General features: G+C 41.5%; 1 protein-coding gene across 1 annotated transcript in view; it reads left to right on the forward strand.

Annotated features, from left to right (window-relative positions):
• APP (amyloid beta precursor protein) overlaps positions 1–21,989 on the forward strand; it is a 312,665-nt gene that overhangs the window by 52,671 nt on the left and 238,005 nt on the right. Inside the window, 1 exon segment of the mRNA XM_070367423.1 lies at positions 15,858–16,025. Within this exon segment, the coding sequence (XP_070223524.1) occupies positions 15,858–16,025 (168 nt within the window).

Consider the following 21,989-nt stretch of genomic DNA (forward strand, 5'->3'; position numbering starts at 1 on the left):
CCTTCCCTGGGCTTTCCTGATGGCACAGAGGGTAAAGAGTCTGCCTGCAATGTGGGAGACCTGGGTTCGATCCTTGGGTTGGGAAGATCCCCTGGAGAAGGAAATGGCAACCCACTCCCGTATTCTCCCCATGGACAGAGGAGCCTGGGGGGCTATAGTCCATAGGGTCGCAAAGAGTTGAACATGACTGAGCGACTTCACTTTCTTTCCCACCTCCCACCCCATCCTGCCCGTCTCAGTTATCACAGAGCCCCGGGTTTGTGTGCCCTGCATCATACAGAAAATTCCCACTGATTATCTGTTTCACATATGGCAGTGTATATGTTTTAGTGGTACTCTAAACAATTTGTCCCATTCTCTCCTTACACCACTGCTCTGAGATTTTATTATCCTTATCATTGAAGGACAGCATTATATCTTAATGGAAAATGAGCATCTTTGTAAGGATCTTCAACCTTAGGAGTATTTTCATGCTATTTTAGTATTAGAAACTTTAAAGATACTAAGGGATATGGATAGTCTGAAATGTACTGGGTCCAGATATGGATACTGGCTCCCTCACTGCAGCCGAAGACCTGTTCAGTTGCTCAGTCGTGTCCAACTCTTTGCAGCCCTGTGGACTGCAGCATGCCAGGCTTCCCTGTCCTTCACCCTCTCCCGGAGTTTGCTCAAACTCATGTCCATCAAGTCAGTGATGCCATCCAACCATCTCGTCCATTGTCATCCCTTCTTCTCCTGCCTTCTATCTTTCCCAGCATCAGGGTCTTTTCCAGTGAGTTGTCTCTTTGCATCAGGTGGCCAAAGGATTGGAGCTTCAGCTTTAGCATCAGTCCTGCCAATGAATATTCAGAGTTGATCTCCTTTAGAATGGACTGGTTCGATCTCCTTGCAGTCCAAGGGACTCTCAAGAGTCTTCTCCAACACCACAGTACAAAAGCATCAGTTCTTCGGCACTCAGCCTTCTTTATGGACCAGGTCTTACATCCATACATGACTACTGGAAAAACCATAGCTCTGACTAGAAGGAACTTTGTCAGCCAAGTAATGTCTCTGCTTTTTAATATGCTGTCTAGCTTTCTCATAGCTTTTCTTCCAGGGAGCAAGCATCTTTTAATTTCATGGCTGCAGTCACCATCTGCAGTGATTTTGGAGCCCAAGAAAATGAAGTCTTTCATGGTTTCCCCATCTGTTTGCCATGAAGTGATGGGACCGGATGCCATGATCTTAGTTTTTTGAATGTTGAGTTTTAAGCCAACTTTTTCACTCTCCTCTTTCACTTTCATCAAGAGGCTCTTTAGTTCCTCTTCACTGTCTGCCATAAGTGTGGTGTCATCTGCATATATGAGGTTATTGATATTTCTCCCCACAATCTTGATTCCAGTTTGAGCTTTATCCATCCTGACATTTCTCATGATGTACTTACTCTGCATATAAGTTTAATAAACAGGGTGACAACATATATATCTGAGATTATTGATATTTCTCCCCACAATCTTGATTCTAGTTTGAGCTTTATCCATCCTGGCATTTCACATGATGTATTTACTCTGCATATAATTTTAATAAATAGGGTGACAACATACAGCCAAAGACTAGGAATCTCATTAACTACCTCTCCCTGTTTTTGCCCTCGTTGTCTCTCCACCTACATTGGTTTCACAGTGACTTGAAACCTGGAACCTAGTAGAGGCTATAAAGAATAATAGAGATGAATTTCTGGGCTGACAAAGAGCAGAGAAGTATGTTCTTTTCCCCCTTGTCCAAGTAGTGTGGGTAACTCTTATGAATATATCTACTTCTGTACTATCCATGTCTATGTACGGTACATGACCTTACTGTGCATGTTCTCATTAAATGATCTGGCTCCGTTTATAAATCGAGTTCTTCTGGAAGCTTGTTTTCCACTTAATTCCCTCCTGCTACTTGTTCAAACACTGTTGTCTTTCCCTCTCCACCTAGTAATCTCTGGGGCCTCTGTTTCTTCTATGCTTTACATCATTGCAGTAAGTGAAAGAAATAAAGAGGAAAAAAGAACTAACAAACTTTAAAAATTTGTAGTGCTCACTTCAGCAACACATATATTAAAACTTGTACCTTAAGCCTAAGTTTTGTACCTTAAGCCTAAGTTTTATGCTCTTGAAAATTCATTGTAGTGTTATAGATAAGGTGCTGTTGACAAAAGTCCAGTTTAGAGCTGTGTTAGATCGTGAGGCATATGATATTGAGTAAAAGATAAAGGCTCTGTGAATCTGCCAGGTTAATGAGTGAGGTACCACAAATTTGTCAACATCCAGGGTCTCATATTAGGAGGACTCACCTTAGGAATAGTCCTAACAATTTAGCTTGAAAATAATGTAGGGATAGTGTCAGATCAGATCAGATCAGTCGCTCAGTCGTGTCCGACTCTTTGCGACCCCATGAATCGCAGCACGCCAGGCCTCCCTGTCCATCACCAACTCCCGGAGTTCACTGAGACTCACGTCCATCGAGTCAGTGATGCCATCCAGCCATCTCATCAGCCCAAGGCAATAAAATCAATTATGTCTAGAGTTCATAACTGTTCCACTTCTTAGCTATGTCTGTACACTAAACTCAGGTGACACTGAGACTTTAACTTTGAGACTTGTTTGGTGCCAAGTGGTATGATCCCTTTGTGAGGTATCAAAGTGCTTACCACAGCATTCCAGAACTCCCTGTGTCCCCATTTCTCACCCTGCCCTTTTCTCTGCACACACACCTGCCTCCTACAGCTGGGCCTGGGCTATGTGTGGCAAGAACTCTCCCTGCTTGTGTTCCACCGCTTTCAGCAATCACAAAGTGGTTGGTGGACTGTGTTCTTAGTGGCATGAGTAATTGGTGATGAAATCTGCATGCCCTTTCCTGGAAAAAGTGTAATTAGAATGTTGTCGTGTTCAGTTGCTCAGTCGCGTCCAACTCTTTGTGACCCCATGGACTGCAGCACGCCAGGCTTCCCTGTCCTTCACCATCTCCTAGAGCTTGGTCAAACTCCTGTCCATCAAGTCAGTGATGCCATCCACCCATCTCATCCTCTGTTGTCCCCTTCTCTTTCTGCCTTCAATCTTTCTCCCCAGCATCAGGGTCTTTTCTAGTGAGTTGGTTCTTTGCATCAGGTGGCTAAAGTATTGGAGCTGATGTTGTATTCACACAGCCACATACAAAATGTGAGCAGAAGCATCGTCTATGTAATAGCACTACACCATATTTATTAAAGTATTTCCTTTCAAAAACATTGAGTGACACAGACATATAGAACAAACAGAGTGGTTCCCAATGGGGAGAGGAAAAGGGGGAGAGCAACATAGGGGATGGGCACAAACTATTATGTATAAAATAAGCTATAGGGATATGCAGTACAACATGGGCAATATAGTCAGTATTTTACAATTACTATAAATGGAGTACAACCTTTAAAAATTGTGACTCACTATATTGTACACCTATAACATATAATATTGTATAGCAACTGTTTTTCAATTGAAAAAAGCCAATTGAGTTAAAACAAAATGCATTTATTTTCTTTTTAAGGCCAGTGCATTTAAGCAAACTGTTTATCAGCTACAGACATATAAAGAAAAAGAAAAATCCTATCATCAAAATCTCAATTGGAACACTAAATTTTGGCTGGGAAAATTTCATAAAGTATATAAAATTTACAATCACAGGGTAGATTTGCTTATCCAAGTTTTCCTAAATATGCTTTAAAATTTTTCAATAGTAGGATTGAGTAATCAGTTTTTCAGTTTAAATTTATGTTAATTACAGTGAACTCAAATGAACAGTTCAGTTCCTCTGTTGAACTAGCTGGTGCTCCCAGTATAGTTAGCCCTGGGTACTGGGGGCTCAGTATCCGAGGAATGCTGACGGTACCATGTCCTTTGATATAAGGGACTTGAACATTCGGGTTTGATACAGAGGGTAGGGCAGGGGGAGGACCTGGAACAAATCCTCTGTGGGTACTGAGGAACCTTATAACCATTTTGAGAATTCACTAAGACCCATCGGGTAACAATAGAGCAAATAGAAAAGCAGAGTTTCTAGGGGACCAGTGCCTCAGCAGTCTGGTAGGGCTGACATCCGGGTTCCAAGCGGGGAACTTAGCTGTGAGGCTGTCACACAAAATTTTACTTCAGTATAAGGTCCTAGTGCTTAAAAACTTGCGGAAACAACCTCATCGGTGAAGAATCCTCCTGCAATGCAGGAGATGCGGGTCCGATCTCTGGGTTGGGAAGATCCCCTGTAGGAGGAAATGGCAACCTACTCCAGTATTCTTGCCTGGAGAATCCCATGGACAGAGGAGCCTGGTGAGCTACAGTCCATGGGGTCTAAAAGAGTTGGACACGACTGAGCGGCTAACACACATATACTTTAAAAATTCAGTTTGATTGTGTTCCTTCTGAAATAACGTTGGGCCCTGGTTCTGTCAGTACTTTATTTATTGGTGTGTATAATACTTGTCTGTATTAATTTCTCTTGCTACAACAATGCTGCTAAGCCACAACCCAACCCAAAGTTCAGTGGCTTAAAGTAATAACAGTTTTTATAGCTCACACGCCTATGAGTCACCTGATCTTGGCTGAAAAATGAAAGTGACTCAGTTATGTCTGACTCTTTGCAACCCCATGGACTATACTATACAGTCCATGGAATTCTCCAGGCCAGAATACTGGTGTGGGTAGCCTTTCCCTTCTCCAGGGGATCTTCCCAACCCAGGGATTAAGCCCAGGTCTTCCGCATTGCAGGCAGATTCTTTACCAGCTGAGCCACCAGGGAAGCCCAAGAATACTGGAATGGGTAGCCTATCCCTTCTCCAGGGGATCTTCCCAACGCAGGAGTCAAACTGGGGTCTCCTGCATTGTAGGCAGATTCTTCATCAACTGAGCTATCAGGGAAGCCCTTGATTAAGAAGATCTTGGCTGAGCTTGGCCAAATTTGATATAAAATAGTAATACTTACAAAATTGAAATTGAATGAATTATCTCTTGTATCTAAAGTGTGAGAAGTAATAAAGTTTCAATTTTCTCTGTAGCATTATGGGCTGAATGCTTATCTACCCTAGCTGTCAGAACTAATGGAAATCATACTGGAAAATAGTTCATTTGGTACCATAAGATTCCTTTATAGTGAATGCCATTCAAACCAGCATCCCCATGGAGCTCAGTTTCCACGTCCTTCAGCTTTTTAGCAATGTAGCTTAAATGCAGTAACTCTAGAGTGTGCCTTTAGCAAAACGCTGTCTTTTGAGATTTGCTCTAGTTGCTCTCTACCTGTAAACTCTGTTTATTACTGCTATTAACACCACATTACTACATATTTTAAGGTGGCTTTATAGTAGATATAATACAGGAATATGGGGCTTCCCTAGCTCAGATGGTAAAGAATCTGCCTGATGCAGGAGACCCGGGTTCAATCTCTGGGTCCGGAAGATCCCCTGGAGTAGGAAATGGCAACCGACTCTAGTATTCTCGTCTGGAGAATCCCATGAACAGAGGAGCCTGGTGGGATACAGACCATGGGGTCACAAGAGTCAGACATGACTGAGTGACTAACACACATACACAATACAGGGATATGCATATATAGATATGCTCATTGCCTGTGAATGTGCTCATTGTTGAGAAATTAGCAAACAGAGATAAAATAACATAAGCCTTGAAGGGACATGCATTCACAATTTGGACTGTTGGGAATTCTGGGCCCCTACTTTGGTGATTTGATTAGCTGTTTCTGATTTAAGGTAAGAACTAATTTAGAAGAAAGTTTTCCCTTTTCATTTCTGGGGCAGCTTCTTAAAGAGGAGAACTTCCCTGATGGCTCAGACCGTAAACCATCTGCCTACAACGAGGGAGACCCAGGTTTAGTCCCTGGGTCGGGAAGATCCCCTGGAGAAGGACATGGCAACCCACTCCAGTATTCTTGCCTGGAAAATCCCATGGACAGAGGAGCCTGGTGGGCTACAGTCCATGGGGTTGCAAAGAGTCGGACACGACTGAGCGACTTCACTTCTTAAAGAGGAAGCTACCAAAGGTTACTAAGTGTTAACGTCTAGGAGTTTAATTTAGAAAATGCAGATTAAACATTTAAATCTTTTTTAAAACTGAATTTGTTGCCCTTTTACTTGGTCTAAAAATATTTTTAAGAGGCAGTAGCAAAGAACTGCAAGATACTACTATCACCAGGGAGAAACTTATTTGAAAATAATATTCAAGAACCGAAAATAAAAATGCTTGAGAACTAGTAGCAGGAATGCCAGCTGGTTAACTATGAAAAAGAGTAAGCATGGACTTTGGAGTACACAACAGTAATTAGACTCTTAGGGAGGTTTTGAGCATTTCTGATTATCTAAGTAGATGTGGAAGTGAATTATCTTGGTTCTTTTGAGAGTCAAATGAGAAAGGCCTAAGCAGCTGCTTCCGTTTTTGCCCTTAACTGTTTCTATCTTCATGTGCATATGATCAAGGCTAATGAGATATAACAATATTGACAGTCAAAATAATAGAAAAATCATGATAGAGTATGTTTTTGTATGTGAAACATGGCAGGAAAACTACAAGATAGAATTAAAGAGATAAACGTCAAAGTGACCGACATTGAAAAGAATTTTGATTGTTACATCAGAGCACAATAAACACAATTATACGTGGTATAGTATGTATATGATGTATATGTATATATGCATTCAGTTAAAAGATCGGACATTTACTCTTTAGGACTAAATGGGCATTAATTGGATAGAAAACTATGGCCTAAGAGTTTGGTTGGTTGTCCTACATGAGGCTTTGTTTTTTTTAATTCCAGTTTTATATCTATTCCAGGCAGTGGGCATCACTCTTCTTGGGCCTGCCTAAAATTTGTGCTGTAAACATGGATAATTATTTCCATGAGTGTTGAATAGCAAACTTTTCTGTTAAGAGAACTCTTGATTTTCTGCTGGGCACCAGCAGCAAGAATTTATTTACAGGCCTTTGTTGTAAGGAATCTGGGATCAATTTTAGAATACCTATCCTTTAAGCAGAAAAAAAAAGTTTGATACTATCAAATAACAAAACTAAAACAATTTAGTAGTAAGTTTGATGTCCTTCATTCAGAGAAAGACAGTCCATGGATTGGGGGAGTACAGTGTCTTATAAGCACTGTTGTAAAGACATTTGGTGCAAGAGTGAATTTATAGAGCTTTAGTGTTTTAAATTAAATTTTATTGGAGCATAGTTGTTTTATGGGCTTCCCAGGTAGCGCTACTGGTAAAGAACCTGCTTACCAGTGCAGGAGTCATAAGAGACATGAGTTCAATCCCTGGGTCGAGAAGATCCCCTGGAGGAGGGCATGGCAGTCCACTCCAGTATTCTTGCCTGGAGAATCCCTTGGACAGAAAGCCTGGAGGGCCACAGTCCATAGCGTCGCAAAGAGCGACCACCACTGAAGTGACTCAGCACTCATGCCCACATAGTTGCTTTGTGATTTTGTGTTAGTTTCTACAGTACAACAAAGTGAATTGGCTATCTGTATATATATTTCCCCTCTTTTTGGATTTCCTTCCCATTTAAGTTACCACAGAGCACTGAGTAGAGTTCTCTGTGCTACACAGTGTTGTTCAAGCACTAAATCATGTCCAACTCTTTGCACCCCATGGACTGCAGCACGCCAGGCTTCCTTGTCCTTCACTATGTCCTGAGTTTGCTCAAACTCATGTCCACTGAGTCAGTGATGCCATCCAACTGTCTAATCCTCCACCTCCCCCTTCTTCTCCTGAGTTCAACCTTTCCCAGCATCAGAGTTTTTTTCCCAATGAGTCGGCTCTTCGCATCAGGTGGTCAGAGTATTGGAGCTTCGGCTTCAGCATCAGACCTTCCAATGAATATTCAGGGTTCATTTCCAATGGGTTTAATGGGTTTGATCTCCTTGCTGTCCAAGGGGTTCTCCAAAGAGTCTTTTCCAGCATCACAATTGGAAAGCTTCAATTCTTCGGCACTCAGCGTTCTTTATGATTCAACTCTCACGTTTGTACGTGACTACCGGAAAAACCATAGCTTTGACTATATGGATGGGCCTTTGTTAGCGAAATACAACCCAGTAGGTTCTCACTAGTTATCTATTTTATACATAGTATCAATAGAACTTTAAAAGAGGCAATATGGAAATGGATTATCTAGAGAGGTCGGGAAGGGAATTTCCTTACAAGGCTGCTGCCGCTGCTGCTGCTGCTGCTGCGTCGCTTCAGTCGTGTCCAACTCTGGGCGACCCCATGGACTGCAGCCTACGAGGCTCCTCCGTCCATGGGATTTTCCAGGCAAGAGTACTGGAGTGGGTCGCCATTGCCTTCTCTGCCTTATGTGGCTAGCAGGTCCTATTTTCAGGGTAAATCAAACTCACGCTCAGCTGGAGGACTGTGATTGTGTGTTAGGATTCCTTGACAGGTGTTTCCCTCACGTGCAGGCTGAAGTAGGTGTAGACTTGTGATGTGGGCTGCACCCCTGGGATGGCCTCCATGCTGTGTGTCTCAGTTTAAGAATTAGTTTTATCAGTATCAGCAGAGGCCATGGATCCATCTAGGAGCTAGAACTGTCATTTGAAGCCAGTTCACTGGTGTCCCCAAAAGAATACAGATTTCAAGGAGTGAAATATGTGGATTAGATCTCTGAAAGGGATGCCTTCTTTCTTCACTCACTTGTGACAAGTCATTTTTAAGCCTGAAACTCGAGCTCTGATCTTCCTAGGTAGCACAGTGGTAAAGAATCCACCTGCCTATGCTGGAGACTCGGGTTTGATCCCTGGGTCAGGAAGATCCCCTGGAGGAGGGCATGACAACCCACTCCTGTATTCTTGCCTGGAGAATCCCCATGGACAGAGGAGCCTGGCGGGCTACAGTCCTATGGGGTCACGAAAGAGTTGGACATCACTGATTACGCACGTCATGTTGTCGAGCTCCGAAATAATTGTACAGCAGCTAATGAGTGTAAGGCGTGTAGCCCCTCTCCATGCAGGTAAATTGAAGCTGTGTGTGCAGTTTCGGTAATCACATTTCAGTTTCCTGTATGCTTTGATTAGCTCCTCTGTTCTTTCTCACTACAAATACACACACCCACACACCGGGGCCAAACCTTGGAAAATTACAATTTTCCATTTTAATTTGGGAGTCACCCTGGTCACATCAACAAAACCCTTGATGGCATAGGTCCAGCTCCCAGCTCTGCCTGTTCATACTTCTGTGACCTTAAACAAATTCCTTCAGAGCCTTTTCCTTCTGCTTAGAGTTGAGACAGATGATTTTACAGATTGTTTCAGTTCTGTGGTCCTGATTTTAATTTCATTTCTCCTCTCTTAGAGACAAAATGGGCAATTGTAGATGGTCTGCTTCTGCTTGAGTTACTGTTGTTGTTGGGTTTTGTTTGTTTTTTTTTTTTTTTTCATTTAAAGGAAAGCCTTGCTGCTGCTAAGTCGCTTCAGTCGTGTCCAACTCTGTGCGACCCCAGAGACGGCAGCCCACCAGGCTCCCCCGTCCCTGGGATTCTCCAGGCAAGAACACTGGAGTGGGTTGCCATTTCCTTCTCCAATGCATGAAAGTGAAAAGTGAAAGGGAAGTCACTCAGTCGTGTCCGACTCCTAGTGACCCCATGGACTGGAGCCCACCAGGCTCCTCCATCCATGGCATTTGCCAGGCAAGAGTACTGGAGTGGGTTGCCATTGCCTTCTCTGAAGGAAAGCCTTACAGATCTTCTTTTCCTTTGGAGACTGAAAATTTGTTTGTTAAGGATTAAATGAGGCACTTTATTTGGCCTTGAAAGGAGTTCATGCTCAAATCTTCTTGATTGTGATGCTGCCGAATAATTACACTGAAAATGGAAAATTTGAATGTTTTAAAATATTTTTGTGCGTGTGCAAGGGGTATAATTGTATTATGCCCAGGCTAATGGAAAATTGTTTATATGAGGAAACCATGGCTGTGATAGAAGTAGCATCATGTTGTACTTTTTAAAAGATACTCACTATATAAAATCTAATCACTCCAAGGAAATTGTGTACTGATTAAATAGTAGTCAGTACTCAGCTATAGGAGGCCAGCTATTCAGACCAGTGAGAAGTTCGTTTAAATGCAGAAACCAGATGGTTTTCGTTAGCCACAAACCCTAAAATTACATAAATCCACGGATGCACTAAGCTATGGATCTGTGCCTTCTCCTTGCCAAGTTAGACTTCTCGGCCAGTGAAACAGAGAGTTCCTTGTTCCCTTTCTCTTTTAGTTGGGACTGTGTGGGGAGGAATGCTGCCAAGCCAGCTCTATAAGGAATTTTGATCTCCTTGATGATAATAAAGAGAAACTTTTTGGAGAAAGGGAACACCCAGTTTGAAAGACAGTGAGAGAACTTGTTTGAGAAGTTGTTTTTGTGCTTGTAAATTGCACCGATTCTGGCTAGGTGTAGGTTTCCAGGGTCACTTCAGCAGAGTGGCCCAGATTAGGTATATATATTTTGTTTGTTTGTTTCAATTTCTCCTTCAGCTTTTTAAAAGCTGTTCTCTAGCTAACTTTCTTTTGGAAAGTCCATTTTCACTTGGGTAGCTTGTCTGTATATGATGACCCTAAAATATGGAGCTGGCAGCAGATGGTTGTTTTTAAAAGATTGACAGCATTTTTTAGGTGTAGCTTTGGGTCTCTGTAGTTCAGAGCATTCTGTAAATAGCCTGTTGCTTCTGAGGCAATGTGCATGCGCCATTGTTTCGGCCGGTTATTCTGTTCCTTGTCATTGAGCACTGTTTTCCCATGGGAAAGCATCTTTGGTCTTATGATGTCAGTGGAAAGTCATTCAAGTTATACGAATTATCTTCGTCTTCAGTCTCTCTGAAATGCAGAGACTATGAATGGCCGCTTATAGCAGGGTGCCAATCTTTTATGTGTTGTCTTAGATTTCTGCCAAGTAACATTAAGTTGTTACTTTAGATGGTGTTAAGATGAAAGCAAAATTAAAGTAATAGTTATTTAAGTGGGTATATTTCCCATCCACTCAAGAGTTTATCGTTTCTATTAAAAAGAGAAATGTTTTGTAAAAGTTAGGAATAATTACCTTTAGGATGACTTGGTCACTAGCTGCAAATAATTTACTCTAGGATGGAAAGATTTCAGTTTTAAGAGTGTTCATTTTAACAAGCCCTGAAAAGGACATTGTGTATGATGTATTAAGCCATTTTTTGAGGCTTCATTCAGGGAAAGGGATTTGGGTGAACCTGTTGGGCCCTTGGAAGGCTAGGTATTATCTTCTGTGTGACCCCCTTGGCGTGGTCATGGTCTCCTTCTGTTTGACTGCCAGCGAGTGAGTGGGCTGCTCTCAGAAACCAGGCTTTGTTTCTTAGATGGGTTATTTGACACCAGTAAGGATCCTGGGTTGTTTGTCTTAATTAACTGAACCAGGGATATGTTACTTAAAACCTGAAATTCTTTGCAGGCAGACTTCATTAAGAATAGAAAAGTGTCAGGTTCGGTTTGTTCTCTACTATTCCCTTACTCTGATCTTGCGCATGGCTGGTGTTGGCTTGGAAAAGAATTTTTGCCTGAGAAATACGTTTTTGTGATTGAAGTATTTATTTATAAAGGGCTTCTTGTAATGTCAGATGTCACAGATATGCACATACAGCCAATTTTATAATTTCCAGCATAATAAGTTGTCCTAAGTATTCAGGAATCAAGGTTTGAACTATTAAACAGCTCCATTCTAAGAAAGTGGGCATGTTAATGATCATGACTCTCCATACTTTTTTTTTTTTTTAAGTTAATACTAAATCTCATCTGGTAGAAATCTGAAAGGAATTGAAGCATATGTCTTCTTAACTCCCATTGTCAAAAGGAGAAAACCATAGGCAATTAAAGATGTATTCCAGTAAGATGATAGGGCCATAATCAGTTCATTTGAGGGGAATGAGAGAGTGATTACCACCACTTGGTAGTGGGAATATAGAAACATACAAACAGATGGCAATTGAAATAACTGTAAAGTCAAAAAGACAGAAGAATAATGAAGAATGGAAAAAATAGAAAGACGGTAAAAAGTCAAGGTAGGAAAAGTGGAGAAACATTTGATGTGTTTGTCTGATAGAGTGGCCAGTTGTCTCAACTTACCGGTGCCTCTGACAGTTTTAGCGCTAAAAGTCTCATATCCTGGAAACCCCTTAGTCCCAAGCAGACTGGTTGGTCATGTTATTATCAGGATAAGCACTTGCCTGACTTACTGCTTTGTCCCTAAAGACACAGTGCCTAGCATGTATTGTATACTCACATTTACTGAATGAAGAAATGTTAGTTGCTTTATTTATGTATTATTGCCATTGTTATATTTTAGTTGCCACTCAGCAGCAAGGAGGTGAAAGACTTCTTCAAGTAGGTAAAAGAGAAGCAATGGCCTAATCTTTAGGAATGTCCTATTTGTGGCATTGAAGGATTTTGAGTTAGTAAGAGGATAATCAGAAAAATAGAGAGCCAGGCTAGTTCATTGCAACAGAAGCCAAGGGGAAAGACTTGCAAGGAAGAATTCAGGTATGGTAAAGAAACTGAAAAGTAACAGGTACTGGAGAAAAATACTTCCCTTTCTCAGGAAGTTATATGTAACCTTTGAGAAAATTGTTCCAAGGGTGGGAATGTAAACCACACTATAAGAGTCTTAAGAAGCAGGTAAGAAGGTGGTATCACTGAGTATTTAAATCACCATCTGATAGGATTTGTTGGAAAAAATGAAAAAATAATAGTTCTTCTGGAGCAAAGATAGGTAAACTGGGGGCCACTGGCCAGATCTGGTCTATTGCCTGTTTTATGAAGAAAGTGTTCCTATGAAGCACCACACCCATGTTGTCTGTGGCTGCTTTTGCACTGCAGCAAGGGACTTAAGGGCTTCCCAGTTGGTGCTAGTGGTTAAGAACCTGCCTGCTAATGCAGGAGACATAAGAGACACAAGTTCGATCCCTGCGTCAGGAAGATCCCCTGGAGGAGGGCACGGCAACCCACTCCAGTATTCTTGCCTGGAGAATCCCATGGACAGAGGAGCCTGACGGGCTGACATCCATAGTGTTGCAGAGAGTCCAACATGACTGAAGCGACTCAGCGCACACACAACGGAGTTGAGCAGGTACAAGAGACTGTACGGTTCACAAAACCTGAAATATTTACTATCTGGCCTTTGACATAGAAAATATGTTGACCCTCCCTGCTCTAGAATATAACAGAATGGAAGGAAATATGTTTTGTCTATTTGCTTTTTTTTTTTCGGTAGAGGAGATCCGAGCATGTTTGTGGATGTATTGTGAAGCTGGAGAAAAGGAAGAACTTATTGGGTATCTTATTGTTGTGTAATAGGTTACCTCAAAACTAATGGTTTAGAATAACAAAGACTTATTATCTCACTTTCTATGGATTGAGAATTTGGGAGTGTCTTCTGGGTGGTTCTGGCTCGAGTTCTTTCTTGAGGTTTCAGTCATGTCAGCAGATGAAGGCTTGATGAGGCTGTAGGGTGTTTCCAGGCTCATTAATGTTGCAGTTAACAGGAGACCTCGATTCCACATTACATGGGCCTCTCCAAAGGGCTGCTTGAGTGTCCTTTCAAAGTGGCAGCTGGACACCCCCTCCTTCCCAATACCAAGTGATCCCAGAGAGCAGTGAAGCAACCCTAATGCCCTTTACAGCCTTGCCTTGGAAAACTTATCATTTTTGCCCTATTTTATTTGCTGCAACAGAAAAACCCTGAATATTTTATGGATGACAGTGATGAGAGCATTAGCCTAGGAAGTAGGGACTAGTGGGACTCTTGGAAACTGGCTGCCATGGGGGAGAGAAATTGATACCTCATGTTCCTTGAGGGGAGGATTTGGAATGAAGGGCTTTCGTGTTGACAAGGAGATAGAAACTGTGGTGAACTCACTGTGGAGAATCTGAGGTACAGAGAAATGTTGAAATAGAGACGGGGGGAGTTTATTCAACAAAATTATTGCCAACCATGGTAAAAGATCATTAGTCTCCCTGTTCAGTTAGGGGTAAGTTCTCGAGATTCTTAGACTGGAAGTCTTTGGGACAAGAATGAGTTTGAGCAGAATAAAGTACCATGGCGAATACAATGGTGATTTCATTATTAGATTTTCAATTCCTTGACAGTGGAATTTAAAAATAAATGTATTAATACATAAATTTTATGTATTTATATTATAAATATATTTTATGTCCTTCATTGCATCTAATATGGGGGGCCTTGTCTATAGGTATCTGACTACTTGACTTTCTTGCAATGTTATTATCTTACTACTTAATTCAGTAAAATGGACAAAATTTATATGCTGTTTTTTGAGGATCAAGGCATTGAATTTACTCTTATTCCCTCAGGAAAACTGTGAAAGTTAACGTTTGTGGAGCATTCTGCTCAGACGGTTTCTTTGCGTCTGTTGGAGCATGGGCCTCTCGGTTTCCGACCTGGAAATTACAGAGGAATTCCCTGGTGGCTCAGATGGTAAAGCATCTGCCTACAATGCGGGAGACCCGGCTTCAATCCCTGGGTCGGGAAGATCCTCTGGAGAAGGAAATGACAACCCACTCCAGTACTCTTGCCTGGAAAATCCCATGGACGGATGCTGGGTAAAGCCCCAAACTGGGGAGCTGAGGGATCCCAGCTACTCTGCTGATGATCCAGTACTATGGTTTGCATTGCTGTTTGTTATCTCGGGCATCAGAGAAACAGAATCTTACTAAATACATTTTACAAAGCAGAACTAGAAATGTTGAAAATGTTACCTGAAACATGGTTTTAGAGATTGTGCCCAGGAGCTTTTGCTCAGGTCTGAGAGGTCTCAGTTGGGTTTACTGCAAGATTTTTTTTTTTTTTTTAAAGGATAAAAATCCTCTTAGGGATTTATGGACAAAATATATATGATGATGACTAGAATGGACAGATGTTTGATCTATTTTTACATTTCTGTGGGAAGAAGTGTCAGGAAGCTCTTTCTTTAACCGAAATCTCTTGATGTAATTTTAGTGTTGTTGTTTTTTTCCCTCCTGTGAGCAATTTTTAGACATGATACAAGTTATTCTAGAATCGCCCGGTTCCCAGCTACATGAATGGCTTCTGTTAGGAGTTAACTCTTCTTGGCATGGACCTCACACATTTCCTCTGCAGCTGGATTTAACCAGGGAGGAATTACTTGGCCACCATGTCCTGTCTTTTGCTACTTTGGTTTTGAATAAGACTTTCACTCTTGCCAATTTATTTTTCATCTCTTGCTGATTTTTTTTTCCTTTTTGAGCTATCAGAACCTCGTAAGTGGGGTAGTGTGGATATTTCAGAACTTCCATTTTCCCCTTTTAAAAATATTTATATGGGAAATTCCCTGGTGGTCCAGTGGTTAGGACTCAGTGCTTCACTGCTGTGACCCAGGATCAATCCCTGCTCGGAGAACTAAGATCCCACAAGCTGTGTGGCGTGGCCAATATGTGTGTATATATATGCTGTGCTGTGCTTAGTCGCTCAGTCCTGTCCTACTCTTTGCAACCCCATGGACTATAGCCCACCAGGCTGCTCTGTCCATGGAATTCTCCAGGCAGGAATACTGGAGTAGGTAGCCATTCCCTTCTCTAGGGCATCTTCCCGACCCAGGGATCAAGCCCAGGTCTCCTACATTGCAGGCAGATTCTTTACCATCTGAGCCACCGGGGAAGCCCAGCACACATAAAGCTTTACCCATAGAGACTGATAATTGAGAGTTCCCAAGAATAGAGCTGTTTTTTGCATATGTCCATGCCATGTTTCTTCATAGCCCTTCCTCCAGCCTCCACCCCAGAGCTATGGATTTCTGTAACTAACCGAAAGCTCCTTTTGCAGGTGCCCACTGACGGCAATGCCGGGCTGCTTGCGGAACCCCAGGTGGCCATGTTCTGCGGCAAGCTGAACATGCACATGAACGTGCAGAACGGGAAGTGGGAGTCGGACCCGTCGGGGACCAAAACCTGCATCGGCACCAAGGAGGGCATCCTGCAGTACTGCCAGGAAGTGAGTCTCCGTACTGGCCGGCGGTTCATGCTGGGCCACATGCATGCTTCTTGTTCATTTAACTTCTTTCACGTTTGTATTTTATCATTTGCAGTGAACATCTTGGTTCCTAATGATTCCCCATACCATATTTATTGGCTTTATCCTACAGTATGCATGAATATTTTTGAAATTATTTACTAAATTTCCTAAACTATTAGTAAAACCAACTTAAGTATAATCTTGTATGTAAAATATACTTCCATTTTTTTAAAAAAGAGGAAACACTCAACTGAGCAAACTTGAAGGTATCTTGGCACTTCTGTTTATCTTTAGAGTGTATCCCATTATGGCTGTGTAGTCAAGGTATTGTGTTTAAAAGTAACTAGAAATTGGGAGATTGGGATTGACACATACACACTACTATATATAACCAATAAGAACCTACTGTACGGCACAGGGAACTCCACTCAACACTAATGGTCCATGGGAAAATAATCTAAAAAGGAACATGGATAACCGACTGATCTTGCAGTACAGCAGAAACTAACATAAATGAACTATACTCCAATAAAAACTCTCTAGAAATAAATAAAAGTGACTAGAATTAACTTTATGTTATCAATTTGATATATTTTAGCTCGTTTATCTGTTTAGATTTAATTTTAGTTTTTCACTCCTTCTTGTTACTATTTGAAAACGTAAAACACTTAGATTATTGAAACACTAAAGTAAGAAGTTGCCCTCTGAAATCTCACTTGCCACCCATCCTCTATTAATAAATATTTTCTTCATTCTTGATTTATCCTTCTTGCAAAAGAAAGAATGGATACTTTTCCTTTTTTTCTTATAAAAAAGGTAGCTTACAGTAAGTACTGTTCTGTGCTTTGCTTTTTTAACATAACTTTTAGATCCTGGAAATCACTCCCTTGCCATTTGTAGAGATCTTCAGCCTTCATGTAATTTTTCCGAGTTTTCTTGCCATTATTGTATAGGGTATTTTTTAAAATTAATTCAGTTTAAAATAACTGGAGTCGGGAAAGCTTGGAAAATCTGGGGCTGCACAGAGTCAGACACGACTGAAGCGACTTAGCAGCAGCAGCAAGGCATGTTATCCCACATTTCTAGATAGTTATATATTCCTACAATATGTGACTCTTTGTGTTTTAAGAAATTTTCAAGGAATTAGTCTTATACCTCTTGACAAAGCAAAATTTCTTATCTTCCATAAACAAGAGATAACCTACCAACGTTTTCTTTATTATAATCTTTTATGTACAAGAAGATTTTCTTTGACCTTTTTGGATTCAAAATGTGTGTTAATGAAATATATATATATACCCACATGTATATTTTCATTGATAGCACTATAAGAAAAGACCATCTCTAAATTCTCCTGTGTTTTGAAAAGCAAAATGGCATGGTGTTATCACAGTCTATTGCATATCAAGTTATTTCTGTCTTGAAGGAGTATGAACCATGATGTGAAAAGATACTTCTTTGTACTTAAGTAGAAATCACTAATATTTGCATTCTTTATATTTTTCTAAAAAAATTTATTATATAAGCGCTGATAACAAATTTACTTTGCCTAGCTATGACATTTCTAAAATACACATTTTTGGAAATAATATTCACATTCAATTGAAGAGTTCCTATAGTACAGTTTTGTGGGTAAGTTACGAGTTTGGTAAATTGGGACTCTGCATGCATGCTTATAGGTTTTAGATACTATTTTACTTTTCTGGATACACCTGCAGATTAATGAATATTAAATTCATTTTTCTGAAGGCTGCAACTCATTTATTTAATGACATTGATTGTATCATTTTCTGTTGAATGACCCTTTTGATGTACATATCATAGTTAGCATCTAAGGTTTTCTTCAGTGTCAGTTATAAATAGTCAGATGTTTTTACTTGCATGATGACTCTATAAAAATCACTCTTCATAACCCTGAGAACAACCCTTATTCCCACTCCACTTAGAGATCCCACTAATGCCTGGGTAGCTTCGCTTCCTGTTTTAGTCTGCTGCTTGTCCCAGAGCTAAGCCACAGAATTGTTCTTTCCAGTCCCAGACTTTGCCAGATTGTTGGTGGTCATAGCGTGGTGGGAGTGGGTGGGGAGAGGGAGAGTGAGCCCTTGGGTGTTTCTCCTTCGTCTTGAAATTCTGGTCTTACCTGCTTGTCTCAGCTCACCACCCACAGAGATCATGTACAAGGATGCATACAGGCCAGAGTCTTAAGATGGATTAGACAAAAGTTAGGCTAGAGAAGTAAGAAAGGGTCCAAACATCAGGCCTTGTGAGCCCTTTTAATGAATTTGGTCTCTTCTGTTAACAACAGGCTTCCCTTGTGGCTCAGCTGGTAAAGAATCTGCCTGCAATGCAGGAGACCTGGGTTCAATCGCTGGGTTGGGAAGATCCCCTGGAGAAGGAAAAGGCTACTGCCCTCTCCAGTATTCTGGCCTGGAGAATTCCATGGATTATATAGTCCTTGGGGTCACAAAGAGTCAGACACAACTGAGCAACTTTTACTTTTAGAGAAGGAAATGGCAACCCACTCCAATATTCTTGCCTGGAGAATTCCATGGACAGAGGAGCCTGCTGGGCTATAGTCCATGGGGTCGCAAAGAGTCGGACACAACTGAGTGACTTAATACTTGTTCTTTCACTTTCACGTCTGTGACAACAAAAGTGTCCCTGAAGGTGTCTTTTTTTTTTTTTTTAGAAGGAGAATAACTACATTAGCATTTCCAAAAGTCACCCTCTTGCTTGGTTACTCTGACTGCATATCCAATTTCTCAGTTTCCTGGGGACCAACTGGAGCTTATTCTTCCCCCTCACCCTATTCCACCAGTGACTGTAGGCTGTCAAGGTTTTAGACCCCATGACCTAGCAGGTAGGAGAAGGGCAGAAGTGAGGAGTCATCCCAGACTTTCCCGCGGAATTTTACTGGTGCTTAGATGTTAGGAGGGAGAAGGCAATGGCAACCCACTCCAGTCCTCTTGCCTGGAAAATCCCAAGGGCGGAGGAGCCTGGTAGGCTGCAGTCCATGGGGTCGGGAAGAGTCGAACACGGCTGAGCGACTTCCCTTTCCCTTTTCACTTTCAGCATTGGAGAAGGCCATGGCAACCCACTCCAGTGTTCTTGCCTGGAGAATCCCAGGGACGGGGGAGCCTGGTGGGCTGCTGTCTATGAGGTCACACAGAGTCGGACACGACTAAAGCGACTTAGCAGCAGTCGCAGCAGCAGATGTTAGGAGACAAATGCTTGTTTGTGGCTTTTTAAATATATCTTTCATTAAAAATATTTCAGTGCAAGATGATTATATAAATACTTTTCTAGAGCCCAATGGTTCTCTCTTCCTTCTTCGAACATATATCTCTGGGTGCCAAGGATACAGTAACAAGTAGAACACAGGACCTGTTCTTAAAGGAGGATCTCAGGGGCAAGAAAGGCTTACAAAAAATTGAATGGTGATGATGTTGGTACATGGTGATAATGTTGATGATGCTAGTGCCATCTAAATTTTATTGAGCATTAACAAGGTATTAAGCTACCTTGCCAAGTGTTTGCCCTCATTTTACCCTCATGATGCCTCTGGGGAAGAATCCTAAGAAAGAACCCTGGTGAGTTGCAACCTTAAGAGAATTAAAGTAAATCAATGGAAGATAAGCAGTAGCTAGAAACTAAGGCTCAGAACCAGGAGGTATTGTGTGCTGGAAGTCAAGCTAGGTTAGTATCTAAACGAGAGAAATGATGGGGGTGCAAATGGGATTAAGACCACAAGTTCAGTTCAGGTCAGTTGCTCAGTCGTGTCCTACTCTTTGCAACCCCATGAACTGCAGCACGCCAGGCTTCCCTGTCCATCAGCAACTCCCAAAGCTTGCTCAAACTCATGTCCATCGAGTCGGTGATGCCATCCAACCATCTTATCCTCTGTCGTCCCCTTCTCCTCCTGCCTTCAGTCTTCCCCAGCATCAAACCAGAAGTGGTTGAAGTGTAATTTCTGACAAGGCAAATCATGACTGTGTTGCACAATGAATGCATATCAAAGACTTTCCTCAATTCGTTAATTAATCAGATAACCTCTAAGGTGTTATCCAGTTTGACTGGAAGAGATTTAAATTCTTTTTCAACAGACTTCATTCCCAGGGCTGTGAATAGGACTCATCCGATCTGCAGTGCATGAAGCAGGAAGCATCTGCACTGCTATCAGATCAGTATCTGCCCCTACAGGTAGCCTTGTTGCTGTTGTCCAGTTGCCCAGCCCCATGTCCTGCTCTTTGCAACAGGCTTACCTACAGCCAGTCAGTCAGAAGAACATACCCCACTGAATCAGATCTCGTTTCCCCAGCACTCCCAGACTCTGGAAGACAACACCTGTATTTCACTGCTGAGACACCCAGTACATAATCTCTTTTGTCCATTTCTGAATCATGGACGTTGTTTTATAATAAAACAGCCTCCTAACTTGGCAAATGGGAGAGCAGTTTTGAGGGAATAGCATGGGAGGAAAGTGAAATTGTGGTTGGTTACAGGAAGAATAACATGTCTGGGTGATGCAGCCATCTGTGGCCTCTTTGAGGAAAGACCAAGAGGCAAAGAACTTGTGAGCAATTCACGGGAAAGGGAGAGGATTTGTTTTTTGTTGGGCTTTGTCTTTTAAAGGGAAGGAACCTAAGCTGAGGAAATTGTAGGAAGAGTAGGTGTCCATCATATGAAAACTAGGCTCAAGTGTTAATAAAAATAGAGAGAAATGAGATCCTGTTCATAAGTGATTAGCTGAATCTTAGAAAAGAAAAATGAGGAAGAAGGGTGAATTTAGTCAGTTTATATTGACAGGTGCTTGAAATCCACTTGTACATGGAGAATATTTTTTCCTACTGATGGAGAGAATCTTAGGGTGGGGATAACTTACAGAATTTTTAAAGCGGCATCCAGAAACTGGATCCTCAGACATTGGAACCGAAACTCAGTGCTTCCTAGAATTTCTCTGTTGGGATCTCTTGTTATCTGCTTATCCTTATCCTTTATGTTCACCTCATTATATCTGCATAAGATGGGCTTCCCCTAGGAGGTCAGGGAAAATGGCAGCCAGTAGCTCTGGGAATGTGTCTTCCCAGCTTAGAATTCCAACCTCATCCTGGTAGTTTGCACGCTTAATTCCCAGCAGGGAATTCCCGTTGTTCCTGCTTTTGGTCATGCACCTATCTTGGGACCAGTCATCGTAGCCACCAAGGACTCAGTACTGGGACTGGCTTGTCGTGGTCATGAGGGTGTATGGTTTGTTTGGTAAGCCAAGCAGAGCCACCTGGTGCAGGGAGAGGAGCTCTTGCCAGAAAAAAAGGGGTGATGAGTGGCATGGAGGCAAAATAGAATAATGACCACAGCCCAACACAGTGGGCTTGGAAGCACACAGAGCCTTTTCAAAGCTTTGTAGATTGGAGAATGGGCATCTGAGGAAATTCAGAGTACATCATGATTTTAAACAACTTTTGGGAAAGTATGAGGGGGCGGTGTTGTTGGTGAGATATTCGCTCAGAACCTTTAAACGGTGTTTGACTTTTTCTATTGAATAATGCCTCCTAAACGGTCAACTTGTAACATTCCTTATTGGTATTTTAGAGTCTTCCTACTATTTGCCATGTTGCAGGTAGTCTGAAATTTTTCTTTTATAACTAGAAATACCTTTCATTTGTAAGACTGAATACTTTTGTGGGCTGTTGGGAAATGGGTTTTTTTTCCATTTTTTTTTTTAAACTCCATGTTTTTATTTTAGATGATTGTTTGATTCCTTGTTAATATAGCCAAGGAAAATAATGTTCATAATTTTTTCAGCTCTCCTTCTCACAGGTTTTGTAAGATACATTATTTTTGTATTCTTAAAGTTTAATATTATGGTCTGTTCTATTGCCATAATTCTCAGTCATAGGTTCTGCCTTTAACTTGATTCATTGTTTGCAGCCAATCCTTTCAGCA

This window comes from Bos mutus, chromosome 1 (assembly GCF_027580195.1).
Source record: "Bos mutus isolate GX-2022 chromosome 1, NWIPB_WYAK_1.1, whole genome shotgun sequence".
Taxonomy (NCBI): domain Eukaryota; kingdom Metazoa; phylum Chordata; class Mammalia; order Artiodactyla; family Bovidae; genus Bos; species Bos mutus.